Source organism: Hemiscyllium ocellatum, chromosome 7 (assembly GCF_020745735.1).
Source record: "Hemiscyllium ocellatum isolate sHemOce1 chromosome 7, sHemOce1.pat.X.cur, whole genome shotgun sequence".
NCBI classification, from domain to species: domain Eukaryota; kingdom Metazoa; phylum Chordata; class Chondrichthyes; order Orectolobiformes; family Hemiscylliidae; genus Hemiscyllium; species Hemiscyllium ocellatum.
Window position 1 is genome coordinate 62,674,416 of NC_083407.1, and position 14,086 is coordinate 62,688,501.

The 14,086-nt window shown below is 39.3% G+C and overlaps 1 protein-coding gene across 1 annotated transcript in view; it reads right to left on the reverse strand.

Moving 5' to 3' along the window:
* Positions 1-14,086, reverse strand: part of myo3b (myosin IIIB) — a 568,489-nt gene that overhangs the window by 231,733 nt on the left and 322,670 nt on the right. The window contains exons 23-25 of the mRNA XM_060827913.1: positions 7,243-7,322; positions 6,062-6,082; positions 3,498-3,575 (exon numbers count right to left, since the gene is read on the reverse strand). Of these exons, the coding sequence (XP_060683896.1) occupies positions 3,498-3,575; positions 6,062-6,082; positions 7,243-7,322 (179 nt within the window). The remainder of the gene's footprint in view (positions 1-3,497; positions 3,576-6,061; positions 6,083-7,242; positions 7,323-14,086) is intronic.

Sequence of the window (14,086 nt, forward strand, 5' to 3'; positions counted from 1 at the left end):
TTTTTAAAGTGCATCTAGGAAAGCGATTTGTACCAGTTGATAGATGGGGCAGTGCTGGACCTAATTCTAGGAAATGAAATTGGTCAAGTGGTTGAAGTTTTAGTGGTTGAGTATTTTTGGGGATAGTGACCAAGTTTCAAAGTCATTATGGAAAGGGATAAGGATAGTGTAGAAATTAGCTGACTAAACTGGGGAAAGGTTGATTTCAGTATCATTAGACAGGGTCTGGCAAACAGACTTAGCAGGTAAGTAGACATTTGGAAAGTGGGAGTCTTTTAAAAGTAGTATAGCAAGAATTCAGACCTAGTAAATTCCTCTTAAGTCCAGGGAATCCTGAATGCCTAAGGATATCAAGAGTTTGATAAAGAAAAAAGAAGGCAGCATATGTCAGGCATAGTACATTAAAAACAGGGGAAGCCCTTCAAAGGCATAAAGAGTGTTGGACATTGCTTAAAAAGGAAATCAGGAGAGCAAAGAGGGGCCACGAGATAACCTTGGTAGATGGAATCAAGAAAAACTCAAGGCGTTTCATACATATATTTAGACTCAGAGTGCTACCATAAAAATATATGAGAGATCAGAAGATCAATGTGTGCATGGAACCAGTGGACATGGACAAGGTTGGAAATGAATTTTTCTCATCTGCTTTCACAGAAGGGAAAGAGGTTGGAGTTGGGGTATCAGAGGGCATGATGAGGTTCTAGAACATATTATTATTAACAAGAAGGAGGTACTAGATGTTTTAGTAGGCCAAAAGGTGCACAAATCTCCAGCGGGTGCTGAGGTGTATCCCTGACTGCAATGCGAGTCAGAAGAGATTACTGGGTTCCTGGCGGCCAATACTTTATTGGCCACAGCTAAAGTGCCAGATGAATACAGTACAGCAAATGTAGTTTCTTTATTCAAGAAGGGCAGCAGGAATAAGCCAGATAATTACAGACTGATTAGCTTGACATCAGTGGTAGGGCGATTAATGGAAAAAACTTTGAAGGACACGATTAATCAATACTTGGAAATGCAGGGATTGATCAGAGTTAGTCAGCACTAACTTGTTAGAGGGAAATCCTGTTTGACTAATTCGAGGTTTTCAAAAACGTGACTAAATAAAGTGATGAATATCATGCAGTTGATCTGGTTTCATGGACTTCAGTAAGGCCTTTGATGTCCCATATGGAATGCTGGTCCAAAAGATAAGAGGCCATGGGATCCAAGGCAAGTTAGCAAACCAGATCCAAAATCAGCTTACAAATAGAAGGTAAAGACTAATCCTGGAGGATTCTGTTTGTAATTGGAAGCCTAAGACCAGCAGAATACCACAAGGATCGATGCTGGGAACCATGTTGCTTGCTGTGTATATTAACAACTTGGATGTGAATGCAGAAGACATTAGAAAGTTTGCAGATGACACAGAAATTGGTGCTATTGTTGAAAGTGAGGAGGATGGTTCCAGGCTTACATTGATTAGCTGGTAAACTGGGTAGAGTAACGGCCAATGGAATTTAAACCTAATAAGTCGCTGGCTTTAGCTCAGTAGTTACTTGGATTTCCTCAAAATCCGTCTGGTCGCATGTTCGCATCCAGTTAACTACGGGCGCTGCCCGGCACTTCATTCCTCAGTAACTTTCTTTGTTGGGGGGGGGGGGCGACATGATGGCTCAGTGGTTAGCACTGCTGCCTCACAGCACTAGGGTTCCAGGTTCAATTCTTGCCTCAAGCAACTGTCTGTGTGGAGTTTGCACATTCTCCCCGTCTGCATGGGTTTCCTCTGGGTGCTCTGGTTTACTCCAACAATCCAAAGATGTGCAGGTCAGGTGGATTGGCCATGCTAAGTTGCCCGTAGTGTTTGGTGCAGGGGTAAATGTAGGGGAATGGACCTGGATGGGTTGCTCTTCGGAGGGTCGGTGTGGACTGGTTGGGCCAAAGGATCTGTTTCCACACTGCTGGGAATCTAATCTAATCTAAAGTGTGAGGTGATTCCTTTTAAGGATGTCTAATAAGGAAAGGATACATACAATTGATGGCAGATCCTCAGGGAGTACTGAGAAACAAAGGAACCTTGTTGTACAATCTCATAGGTCCATGAATGATTCCTGCCCCACTAGCTACCTGATGAAAGACCAGCACTCTGAAAGCAAGCACTTCTAAATAAACCTGTTGGATTATAATCTGGTGTTCAGAGTCGAAGAGTGTGGTGTGAGAAAAGCACAGCCAGTCAGGCAGCATCTGAGGAGCAGGAAAATCAACATTTCGAGCAAAAGCCCTTCATTTCGAGCAAAAGCCCCAAGGGGGCTGAGAGATAAATGGGAAGGGGTTGGGGCTGGAGGGGAGGGTGGGTGGGGGGAGGTAGCTGGGAATGCGATAAGTAGATGAAGGTGGGGGTGAAGGTGATAGGTCGGAGAGAAGGGTGGAGTGTTTAGATGGGAAGAAAGATGGATAGCTAGGGCAGTTCAAGAGGGCAGTGACGAGTTGGAATGTAGGACCTGGGATAAAGTGGGAGGAGGGGAAATGAGGAAACTGGTGAAATCTACATTAATCCCATGTGGATGGAGGGATGAAGGTAGAAGATGAGGCGTTCTTCCTCCAGGCGTCAGATGGTTAAGGTTTGGTGGTGGAGGAGGCCCAGGACTTGCATGTCCTTCGTGGAGTGGGAGGGAGAGTTAAAATGTTCATTTAAGAAACATCTGGATGAGTACTTACAATGGGTAAAAACAATGACTGCAGATTTTGCATTAGTGGTGCTGGAAAAGCACAGCAGCTCAGATGCTGCCTGAACTGCTGTGCTCTTCCAGCACCACTAATCCAAAATGAGGTCTTACAATACCAGGGCATAGTAGGATATGGATGAAGTGTCGGTAAATGGATTAGTGTAGTTTTGTGGCATGGACAAGCTGGGCAGAAGGGCCTGTTTCTATGCTGTATGACTCTGTGGTACATTCCTAACTATTTACATTCATGAGAATTAGGACAATTTAAATCATTTCTATTCAAATTATTTAATGCTAATTGTTTGCTGCCTGTAAAGAAAATTTCAAGCAAAATAAATAAGAAACACTGCAGCTGGTATTCAAAATCACAAAAGTTCCAGCTAGAAATAAAAGTACTAAAATTACAATTACATCTTTTCAAAGTCTCATTGAGTATGTGCCTTTTAAATGACCTTCTGCCCAAGTTTTTGGCCTGGATATTATTGCAAAATTCCTCAACATATTTTCAACTTTTTTTAACCAATCATTCTCTGTTTACTTTACAGTTTAATAAAATTATTTGGGATCTGTAATTCTATTTTTTTTACTAAAATATATTATCTGGTAAAATCAGAGAGAATAACTTTGGAAAAGAACATCAAAGAAAGACATCTGCACAGGAAGCTTACAATTTTGTCTCATAGTCCCCATATGTATAAATGCACGCCCTTTAACATTTTACAGTGTTAATGACATTTTATGATCTTCAAAAGCCTTTCTTTTAAAATATTTGCAACTAAATTAACACATTACCCTGAAGTAAGAAGCCACAGTTTGTCTTTTCATGTTTGTTGTTTCCTCGGGATGTCGCATAACTTCCAGTGTATCAACCTGAATATGGTACAGTGGAAATGCAATATTTGTCAGCAATTTATGGATTACAAAAAACAAGTTTGCCTTCTACAAATAAGCTGTGGATAGAGTGATAAAATTACAAATGCAAAAAAAATGCAGAGATTCAGCAACTGAAAGTCAATAAAAAGAATCAAAGAAATCAAAGAGTGCTAGCTTAAAGGCATACTGTGGATATTAAAATAGAACACAATTCAAGTTTTTGCCATTAAACCAACATAAAATGTATCCAACATATAAATTCTGTCTTTAAAAAAGCCCTATTAACCCAACAATATTAACATTTTGATGATGTTGTACTTTATAAACAACATATTTCATCAAATCTAATGAACCACTAAAATGAATGGCTTCAGAGGTATGTTTACATTACCATCATAAGCACTGGTATGCGTTTTTGTTTGTTACGTAAATATATTTAGGATGTAGGTAGACATTATGTTTAGCCTATAATTGTTGTTGCATGTTGCCACCTAATCTAACAAAACTGAAGTTACAAATTTGTGAACTAAGAATTGGTTTTATTGCATAATCTCCAGAGAACAACAGAACATGCAAAAAAATGACACATTAGTGAATGGGCTGTAAATGTGCAATGAAAGATAAATTCATTGCAAACATGTAGCAACATAAAAATGCTTTTTAGATTTGAGGAATTTCACATCAATGATGCTTGCAACTCTCAGCATGGCAAATTCCTACAATAAACTGAACTAACCCGGAAATAGATGTCAAGATAGTAACATTTCCCCATAGGGAAACAGGGAAATCGGAAGGTGATTAGAATCTATCCTAAAGTAATGCTTAAAAATATGGAATAGACATTCTGTGATCTACAATAGATTTAATTCACCAGATTGTTTTTAATTATTAAATTTAGCAAGAATTTTTTTGTTATGGCAGACGTGATAGGTAAAATAGAATTTTTACATATTTAATTTACTATTGGTTTGCAGCCAAAGTGCTTGGTGCTGCAAAGTACAATAAATCCAGTGGGCATGAATGTCATTCAGCCTGCCATTAAAATGAGTCATTAAATTTTGTGTAAAGAGTCCAGAAATGTCTAATGCATAAGGATGAATATGAAGTTCTTTATAATTTGTAATTTTTAAGATATTCAATTAATTTTCATCTGTAAAGAAAATATAAGAACTTCAAACTTGATCCCATTCCTTGATTCAACTCTTCATTGATTTCCTTTTTGTTCTATATTTGTTATAATTTGATAACTCACATTGTGATGCAAGTTTTCCTGACACAGTATTGATCTGCCAACAGAAAATGGACTGAATCTTAAAATTAAGCAATAATCCATTGAAACCATTCAGATACACCCGTGGCAGCCAGCTCAAGAGCACTGCAAGGGAACACTTGCATGTAGCATCTGGGAATGCAAAATTGAAGGGACCTAGGAATTTGGGAGCACGGCCCATGGAAATGGAGGTTTACCACTCTGTGACAAAGTAATGAGATTTGAAGCACGCTTGGCATTGTGCCTCAACCCTTATTGACATCGTACTGTAACCTTTCTGAAATAAAAAAAGCAGTTTGAGTTTAGAAAAATCAGGCCTCTATGAGAATCGTGGCAGGAATTTGTTAAGAGTGTTGACAGGCAGGGTCCAAAGTCCACAATTAGATGTCAGATCAGGGTTGGTCAGGTCTAGGCATAGAGTCTTAGATAAGCAGAGAGGGGCTGAGGGGAGTGGGATTTGTGGGTGGGGGAGGGGGGTGCTGAAAAGCTTGCGGGGCATGATGCAGTGAAGTGAGGCTGTGGATGGGTGAGGACTGGTCTTCGTGACTCAGAGTTGGTTTAAGGCCTGAAGTGTTGTGGTTGAAGGTGGTGGCTACCGAGTCAGTGTTCTCAATTGATTTTTGGCTTAAGACCTCAAGTCTGCAATTAGGTTTCAGGACTCCTGAAGCAATGGCGCTGGGAAAAATCAGAAACAACTGAGTATTTTAAGACAGGATCAGGAGGAGTGTTCCTGCTCCAGCTGATTCCTGATTTAGATAATGAACTTCCTAGGGTTCATTTCCAGTAGTGCTTGCTTGCCATAGTGCTAGAGTTGCCAGGGACATCAGTCAAGCATGAAGCCCCTTAAGTGTACTCCAGGGTGTATTATCATGTCCAGAGGTGATTAAAGGGCACCTATTATTTGTTTTTACCAAAGAAAATGGCCTGTGTAGATCTGGCTGGAAGTAAGTGAGTAACTTCCAGCTGCCATTTTGAGGCCTTAATACACCGCATAGCTTATGAGAAAAAGGGGCTACATGGCCAATTTCATGGCTTATGTAATGAGGAGTCATAATTATACAAATTAAATCAGGAAATCAACACTGAAACAGACATTACAAATGTAAAACAATACAAAAAAATACTTATTTTGTGCACAGATAAACTGAACAATTGCCAATGTGTACTGCTCTCACATTTATGTCATTAAATGTTATCTTGTTGTCACTCTTACCTTCAGCAAGTATTTAGGAGACTGTATTTGAAAAGTAAATAGAATAAAAGATGATCAACATATAACAAGATAGATAATTTTTATTCAAGAAATAAAGCAATAGAAGATCAGCACTGTAAGTAAGATTTAAGTGCTGTAAAAGTGAACATTTTGGCAATAATGACAGAATTCTGTTTTAAACCCTCTCAAGTTTTCACAGCGTGTTGTTTTGCAGGTAGTACTTATAACATATTGACAAACTCAATGTCCCTCTCACAAGTTGCATTAAAAGGCATAACTTCAAAGCACTCAAAATCATCACAAGGCTAAATAAATATTGGGAATTTTGATTAGATCTGTAGCAAGAGTCATTATTTAGTCTCTCACATCATAGTATGAATGCAATCACCAACGAAGCTTTTTGGATCAGAAAGCTTGTATTTTTTGCTTTTAGGAAAACTCTGAAATAATTTTAGATTTTTTGTAAACATCATTATTTTACCACAAGCTGCAATTTGTTTTTAAACATCAAGTCCCTGCTTGATGAAAAGGTTACAGCTAAATGTTTGCTGTTGAAATGTAGTAATATGTATGTATTGGATTTGTGCTGGCTGTATTCATTGATTGGCTTGACTTCAGTTCTTTTCTTTGAAGATATAGTAGCCAGAGGGATAGGTATAAGTCTTGGTGACTCACGCCATAGGATGCAAATGAAGAACCCAAGAACTAAGTGCTTTGATGTAAATGTAAGTGTAAAGTGCACGTGAAATGCAGTTTGAGATTATGCAATTAATACAGAGCAATTAAAATTAACCGAATCTAAGCATAAAATTTAAATACTTAAAGGTAAATATTTTCATTTCACAACTGTTGCTTTATTAGTTTAAACTGCATGAGTATTCGAAAAACTTCAAAATAAAGTTTCAATTAATCTATTAATAAATTGTATTCTCCTGAAACAGTTTGTGTGAATTTGTTTCACTCGATCCTATGAAGAACTGAATTCAAATACACTTTTGTAGTTCACAAAGTCAGCAGAACAGATAAGTTGTACTGAAGTAATAAAAAAAGGAAAGGGGTCCCAGGATTATTATCAAAATATATTTAATGACTGTATAAAGTAAACTGTAGCTTAATGTAAATCTCACAATGAAAACTGGATGTTTCTCTGTTTGAATGAACCAGTTATAAAACATACAAACCTTTTTACGGCCTGCATTAAGCTGTGGAGGTAATGACCTTGATGCTGCATTTACTCTTGCTCTTGATTGTGCTAAGTTACCTGAAAAGAGAGAATCCAGTTTTATGTTGGGGATGTTAAAGAGGAGATTGTAAATAAAAGTGCGATATACTCAGGATATGTCAAAGTTTTAGTACATCTCGCACAAGATGTCCAAATGTTTTCTCTGGCTACATCTTCAGAGGCTAAACTGTGATTAATAGCATTGAAAGAAGGCTTTGAAGCAGGATTGGTAACATCAAAGTCTTAATCCATAGGTGGCAGGACTTTTTAATGAGTGGAGCATTTTAACACATTTCAACGGATTTACAGCATAAATAAACAATAGGTCGCTGAAGATATTCCTTGCATCTTTTAGCAAATGCTATGGCCATTCTGAGATATAACTCATAATTTAAATATGGAGACTGTAATAGCTGCATATGTAAGTGTTAAAAAAAAACTTTTGGAGAATCACACTACAGGTGGCAAAAAATTTCTAAGTATGTACTTAACAGGCTTTGGAACAATAATTTTGTGAATAATATTTTATCAATGTTATGGAAATAATGCTAAGTCACTTCAGCGGCACCTTAAAAAGTCAATTTATTTGCGTTTTATTCAATGAAAGTAGTTACAGATTTAAATTAAGCAGTCCTAACATAAATGGCAACCATTTATTGTTTCCTTTGACGACTCTTAAAATTAAAAGCATGATATAAGTGCAAGTTATAGTAAGCATAATTTCTCCATAAAGAAAATAAGGCATGCTCAGTTTTGGATAATATTTTCCATTCCTTTTCAAGAATATACTAACAAAACTGTGAATATCCAAACAACGCACTAAATCTATTATCAGTGCATTGCCAGACTTAAGCCAATAAATAAAGACCGCGATGCGGGGGGTGTTGGGATGGAACAGAAGTTTCAAGAGGGTACAGGATACATGGGCTTGGCAGGGAATGGAATTCTGAGAGGGAATACAAAATGTGGGTAAGATAAAATAGGCATTCTAGGAGTGAATGGGAAAAGGGACTGAAAGAGAATGGGAAAATTGAGCATTGTTGAGAATTGGAATTCTGAGATGAATGGAAAATGTGAGTAGGAGAGAATGGGAAGGGGTGGGAAGTTCTGAGGAGATGGGAATTCTGAGAAGGAATGGAAAATACAGGTGTGGGGGGGAAATGGGAAATCTGAGTGGATATACAAAATATGGTGGTGGAAATCAATGGAAATTCTGAGAGGGAATTAGAAATAGGAGTGGCAGAGAATGGGAGTTCTGAGGGGGAATGAGAAATGGATGAGTGGGAGAGAATGGGAAATATAACTTTGGAAAGGATAGTTATTTTGTGAAACATGGGAATACACACAGACCAGGTGGATTAGCCATGTGAAATGCAGGGTTATATGGTAGGTCGGGTGGGCTGCTTTTTGGAGGGTTGGTGTGGTGTCGATGGACAAAACGGCTTGCTTTCAAAGGGATTCTATGATTCTCATGTTACGTGTATAGGAACATTGGTCCCATTTTAACTCTGCGAAAGTGAGGACTGTAGATTTTGGAAATTATAATCAAGAGTGTGGTGCTAGAAAAACACAGTAGGTCAGGCAGAATCCGAGGAGCAGGAGAGTCGACGATTCAGGCCAAAAATGTCGAATCTCCTGCTCCTTGGTTGCTGCCTGACCTGCTGTGCTTTTCCAGCACCACACTCTCGACCCATTTTAATTCTGCTGAGACTACTTCCCTTAACCTAATAACCTACTTAGTGTTATAAGTTTTCCAAACATAAATGGCTTCAATATTATTGAGTACAGGTAACAAAGCAGATTGACACAGATTTCATTCAAGAAAAATTAGGAGAAGTAGACCATTCAAACTCTTGTGCCCACTCTCCATTTGATAAGATAATGGAAGATCTGATTATTGCCTCAACTTAAATTTTTCAGTCTGCCCTCCCGAATCCTTGACTCTCCTGTCAATCAAAAATCTATCCAAATCAGCCACAAATGTATTCAATGACTGTCTCCATTGCTCCTAGGAAAGATAAACCCACAGTTTGATAATCCTCTGAAAGAAAACAGAACTTTCTTCAATATTTACCTCTTACATTGGAGACTTCTAGTTTTTAACCATGGTCCCTGAGTTCATGATTTATCCACAAGAGAAAACAACCTCATTTTTCTAACCCCTCATGGGTATTAGCCAAACTTTCTCTGCATTTTCTAACATGCATTTTCTCATTAACCCTTCATCCAGGAATCAGCAGAGTGAACCTTTTCTACGTTGTTTCTAATACAATTACATCCTTTGTTGGGGATAGGTGGGAAGCAAATCAACTCTTCTACCTTTGTTACCTTAATTCTGTAAGCAGGTTGATTTTAATTTTTGTTTCAACAGTCTTGCCATTTTTCCTTTAAACCCTCTGTTTGTGAAGTCTAAGTTTTTAAGTTACCTATCACAAACTATATTGAGGGTTAAATCAGAATTATGATTTATTTACGCTTTCAAACCCAGAGAATGATTATTTGGGCAGCATGGTGGCTCAGTGGCTAGCAGTGCTGCCTCACAGTGCTTGGGACCCGGCTTCAATTCCACCCTTAGGAAACTACCTGTATGGAGTTTGCATATTCTCTCCGTGTCTGCACGGGTTTCTGCCAGGTGCTCTGGTTTCCTCGCAGTCCAAAGATGTGCAAGTGAGGCAGATTTGCCATGCTAAATTACCCTTAGTGTTCAGGGATGTGCAGGCTACGAGGGTCAGCCATGGGAAATACAAGGATAGAGGAATGGATCTGGGTGGGATGCTGTTCGGTGTGGACCCGTTGGGCCAGATGGCCTGTTTCCACACTCTATGTTGGGATGCTATGTTGGGTATACAAACAAACTGTGGCACAATAGTCATGTCCCGACTTCTGAGTCAGAGGCTTGGGATCAAGCCCCACTAACTCCAAAGGTGTATCATAACATCACTGAACAGGTTAATTATAAAATATCTACAAAGGAAGAAATAGGAAAATGTTCACAATTAGGAATAAAAATAACCGAAAATACACATATTATTCCTTGTAATTCTCAAAGTGCAGAAACATTCTTTTCAAGAGAAGCTCAGATTTAGGCAGACTCAGCAAACCATGACAGAAGTTGTGAAATTCCCTTTAATATGACAAAGGCGTAGCAATATGAAATTGGCAAATTGGTCCATTTTGCAGTTAATTATAAGATTTCCTTTGGAACTAGGTTTTGATAAGGCTTGCTTGGACATGAGGCAAACCCAGCTATTAACATGTGATCAAGCTATCTATTGATGGTCTTGTAGACTCAACTCACTTAAATGGCAAAGAGCAAACAGAGACAAGGGTTCTGTAGTGCATAATTAAAATGTGGAGGTGCCAGTGTTAGATTGGTGTGGACAAAGCTAAAAATCACACAACATCAGGTTATAGTCCAACAGGTTTCTTTGGAAGCGCTAGGCTTTGGAGCACTGCTCCGTCATTAGGTAGCTGTGGAGCAGCACCACAAGACATTGAACTTAAAGCAAAAGGTTACAGTGTCATGCAACTGAAATGATATAATGAACAAATCTAGATTGCTGTTTAGTCTTTCATCTTTTAGAATGGGTTGCAAGTTTCGGTTCATTAATATGTAAATCCCAGAATTTCTTTTAAGTCACATTCTCAAGATAACAAGGTTTTATATAAAAAAAATGACATCTCAGCTCAGACAATGCATGAAAGGTGTGAAGTTAGATTCTGGCTATATCCCAAATTTGAGTCAGACTGGATCTATTTCCAAATTGGAATTTATAAAATATTACATGGATTGACTGCCTGCATTCTATTGCATTGTTTGAGCAAAATAGAATGTATCTGCAAATATAATTCTGCAAATGCAAATTCAACCCATAGACTTACATGCGTGTGGGCATGCATGAGAGATAGAGAAAGAGAGAGAGAAAGAGAGAGAGAGAGACTGTGCGTGCATGAGAGAGAGAGAGAGAGAGAGAGAGAGTGAGTGTGTTTATGTGAGTGCATGAGAGAGAGTGTGTGCATGTGAGTGTGACTGCACATGAGAGAATGTGTGTTTGCATGTCTGCATACTTGATAAAGTGTGTGTGATGGGGTGTATGTGTGAGAGAGAATGCGTACATCAGAGAGGGTCTGCGTGAGTATGTGAGAGTGTGAGACAGTCAGCGTGAGTGTGAGAATGAGATATTTTATTTATATATATGCCATCCTCATGGGTATTGAACTTGGCTATCAGTTTCTGCTCGGCCACTCTGCATTGTTGCGTATCCAAAAGTCCGCCTTGGAGGATGGTCACAGGAAGATCTGAGGCCGAAAGTCCTGACCGCTGAAGTGTTCCTGACTGGGAGGGGACATTCCTGTCTGGTGATTGTTGGGCAGTGTCTATTCATCCATTGTCATAGCGTCTGCTTGGTCTCGCCAATGTACCATGTATTGGGGCATCCTTGCCTGCAGCATACGAGTGAGACAACGTTGGCCAAGTCTCATGAATTCCTACCATGCACATGGTGGGTGGTGCCCCCACGTGTAATGGTGGTATCCATGTGAACAGTCTGACAGTCTTGCAGTGGTTGCCATGACAGGGTTGCATGGTGTTGTGATTGATGTTGGCTTGAAGGCTGGGCAGTTTACTGCGAACAAAGGTATGGTTAAGGTTTGGCAGTTGTTTAAAGGTGAGAAGTTACGACGTAGAGATGGTCTTGGCGAGGTGCTCATCCTCATCGATAATGTGTCGACGGTTGCGAACTCCTGGTTTCTCCACTACCAGGAAGTACTGGTAAACGAAGGGTATGCTATCGTTTGCATCCCATGTCTGCTTCCTGAGGAGGTCATTACTGTTCCTCACTGTGGCACATCAGAACTGGTGACCAATGAGTTGAGCATCATACCTGTTCTTATGAGGGCATCCTTGAACACTTTGAGGTGTCCGTCATGTTCCTTCTCATCTGAACAGATCCTGTGTTTGCACTGGGCTTGTCCATAGGGGATGGCTGTTTTGATATATGTTTAGGGCAGAAGCTAGAGAAGTGTAGCATCATGAAGTTATCAATTAGTGAGGTACTGAGGTGCCTGTTCTCGATGGACATGCATGTGTCCAAGAATGAAACAGATAGTAAAGAGTAGTCCTTGGCAAGTCTGATGGTGGGATGAAACTCGTTAATATCATTGTGATGTTGTTCAGTGACTCTTCTCCATGGGTCCGAGGAAGAAAATTTGTCAATATATCTGGTGTATAGAGCTGGTTGGAGGTCCAGTGCAGTAAAGAAGTCTTGCTTGAACTTGTGCACAAAAATATTGGCACATTGGGGTGCAAATTTTGTCTCCATGGCTGTTCCATGCATCTGGATGAAGAACTGGTTGTCAAAGGCGAAAACATTATGGTCGAGGATGAAGCGGATGAGTTGTAGGATGGTGCTCAGAGATTGGCAATTGTTGGTGTCGAGCACATATGCAAACACATTCTCTCACACGCACATGCACACACTCAAACGCAGACGCTCAGGCTCTCTCACTCTCTCTCATGTATGCACACATTAAATTGATTCCTTAATGGGTCTATCACATGACTGCAGTTCTTCTGGCTTTTGAAGAAGTTTTAATTATGATAAAAATCACACAACACCAGGTTAGAGTCCAACAGTTTTATTTGGAAGCACCAGCTTTCGGAGCTATGGGATCAATTTGCATTTGCAGAATTATATTTGCAGATACATTCTATTTCACTCAAAAATGCACAATCTGCAGGCAGTCAATCCACGTAATATTTTACAAATTCCACTCTGGAAATCGAACCAGTCTGACACAAGGTTGGGTTACAGACAGACTTTAACCTCACACTTTTAATGCATTGTCTGAACTGAGATGTCACTTTTTTTTTATATAACTTTAAGTTATCTTGAGAATGTGACTTAAAAGAAATTCTGGGATTTACATATTAACCGAAATCTGCAACCCACTCTAAAAGACTGAAGACTCAACAGCAATCTAGGTTTGCTTAATATATTGTTTCATTTGCATGACACTGTAAGCTTTTGCTACAGATTCTGTGTCTTATGGTCCTTCTCCACAGCTACCTAATGAAGGAACAGCACTCTGAAAGCTGGTGCTTCCAAATAAACCTGTTGGACTCTAACCTGGTGTTATGTGATTTTTATCATAATTAAAACTTCTTCAAAGACCAGAAGAACTGCAGTCATGTGATAGACCCATTAAGGAATCAGTTTCAATTTCGCAATTGTATACCCTTGATCATTGTCATATTCAGAGATGGATAGGACTAATATGTCTGCTGCAGGTATAGCAATGCTGATGGCTCTTTCTTTGTTATCAGGCCAGGTTCAGAGATAGGTGATTTGCTGCACTCCGTCACACTGTGTTTGCAGTGTCCTTGCAATTACAAGGTGAAAAGTTCCACTTGGATTTAACCTGTTTACCTTTGTTCCTTTAATTACTGCTGAAATTTCTCAAGCTGCATCCAACTTCCAAATCTTGTGAAATGTCGGATTCATTTTAGTTATTTTAGAATGTATAGTTTAAAACTATTTTATGATGTTTTTCAGGTCTTGTTGACCTGACATCTTTCTTCAGCAAGAAACCAAAACCGTTCACTGAAATAACTCCACAGAGGCCACTATCCCATTACCAAGTCACCCTTTATTTTTTCATGCACAGTACTTGACACTGGTTCGGCTCCCTCAGAGCCAGCTCTCAGAATAAACAGAACCTCTGACACTCATGTCAGCCAGGGCTCTCTGATTGGACCAGATTAACAGCCCCAATCAGGGAACTCATATCCAATGAGGTCCACC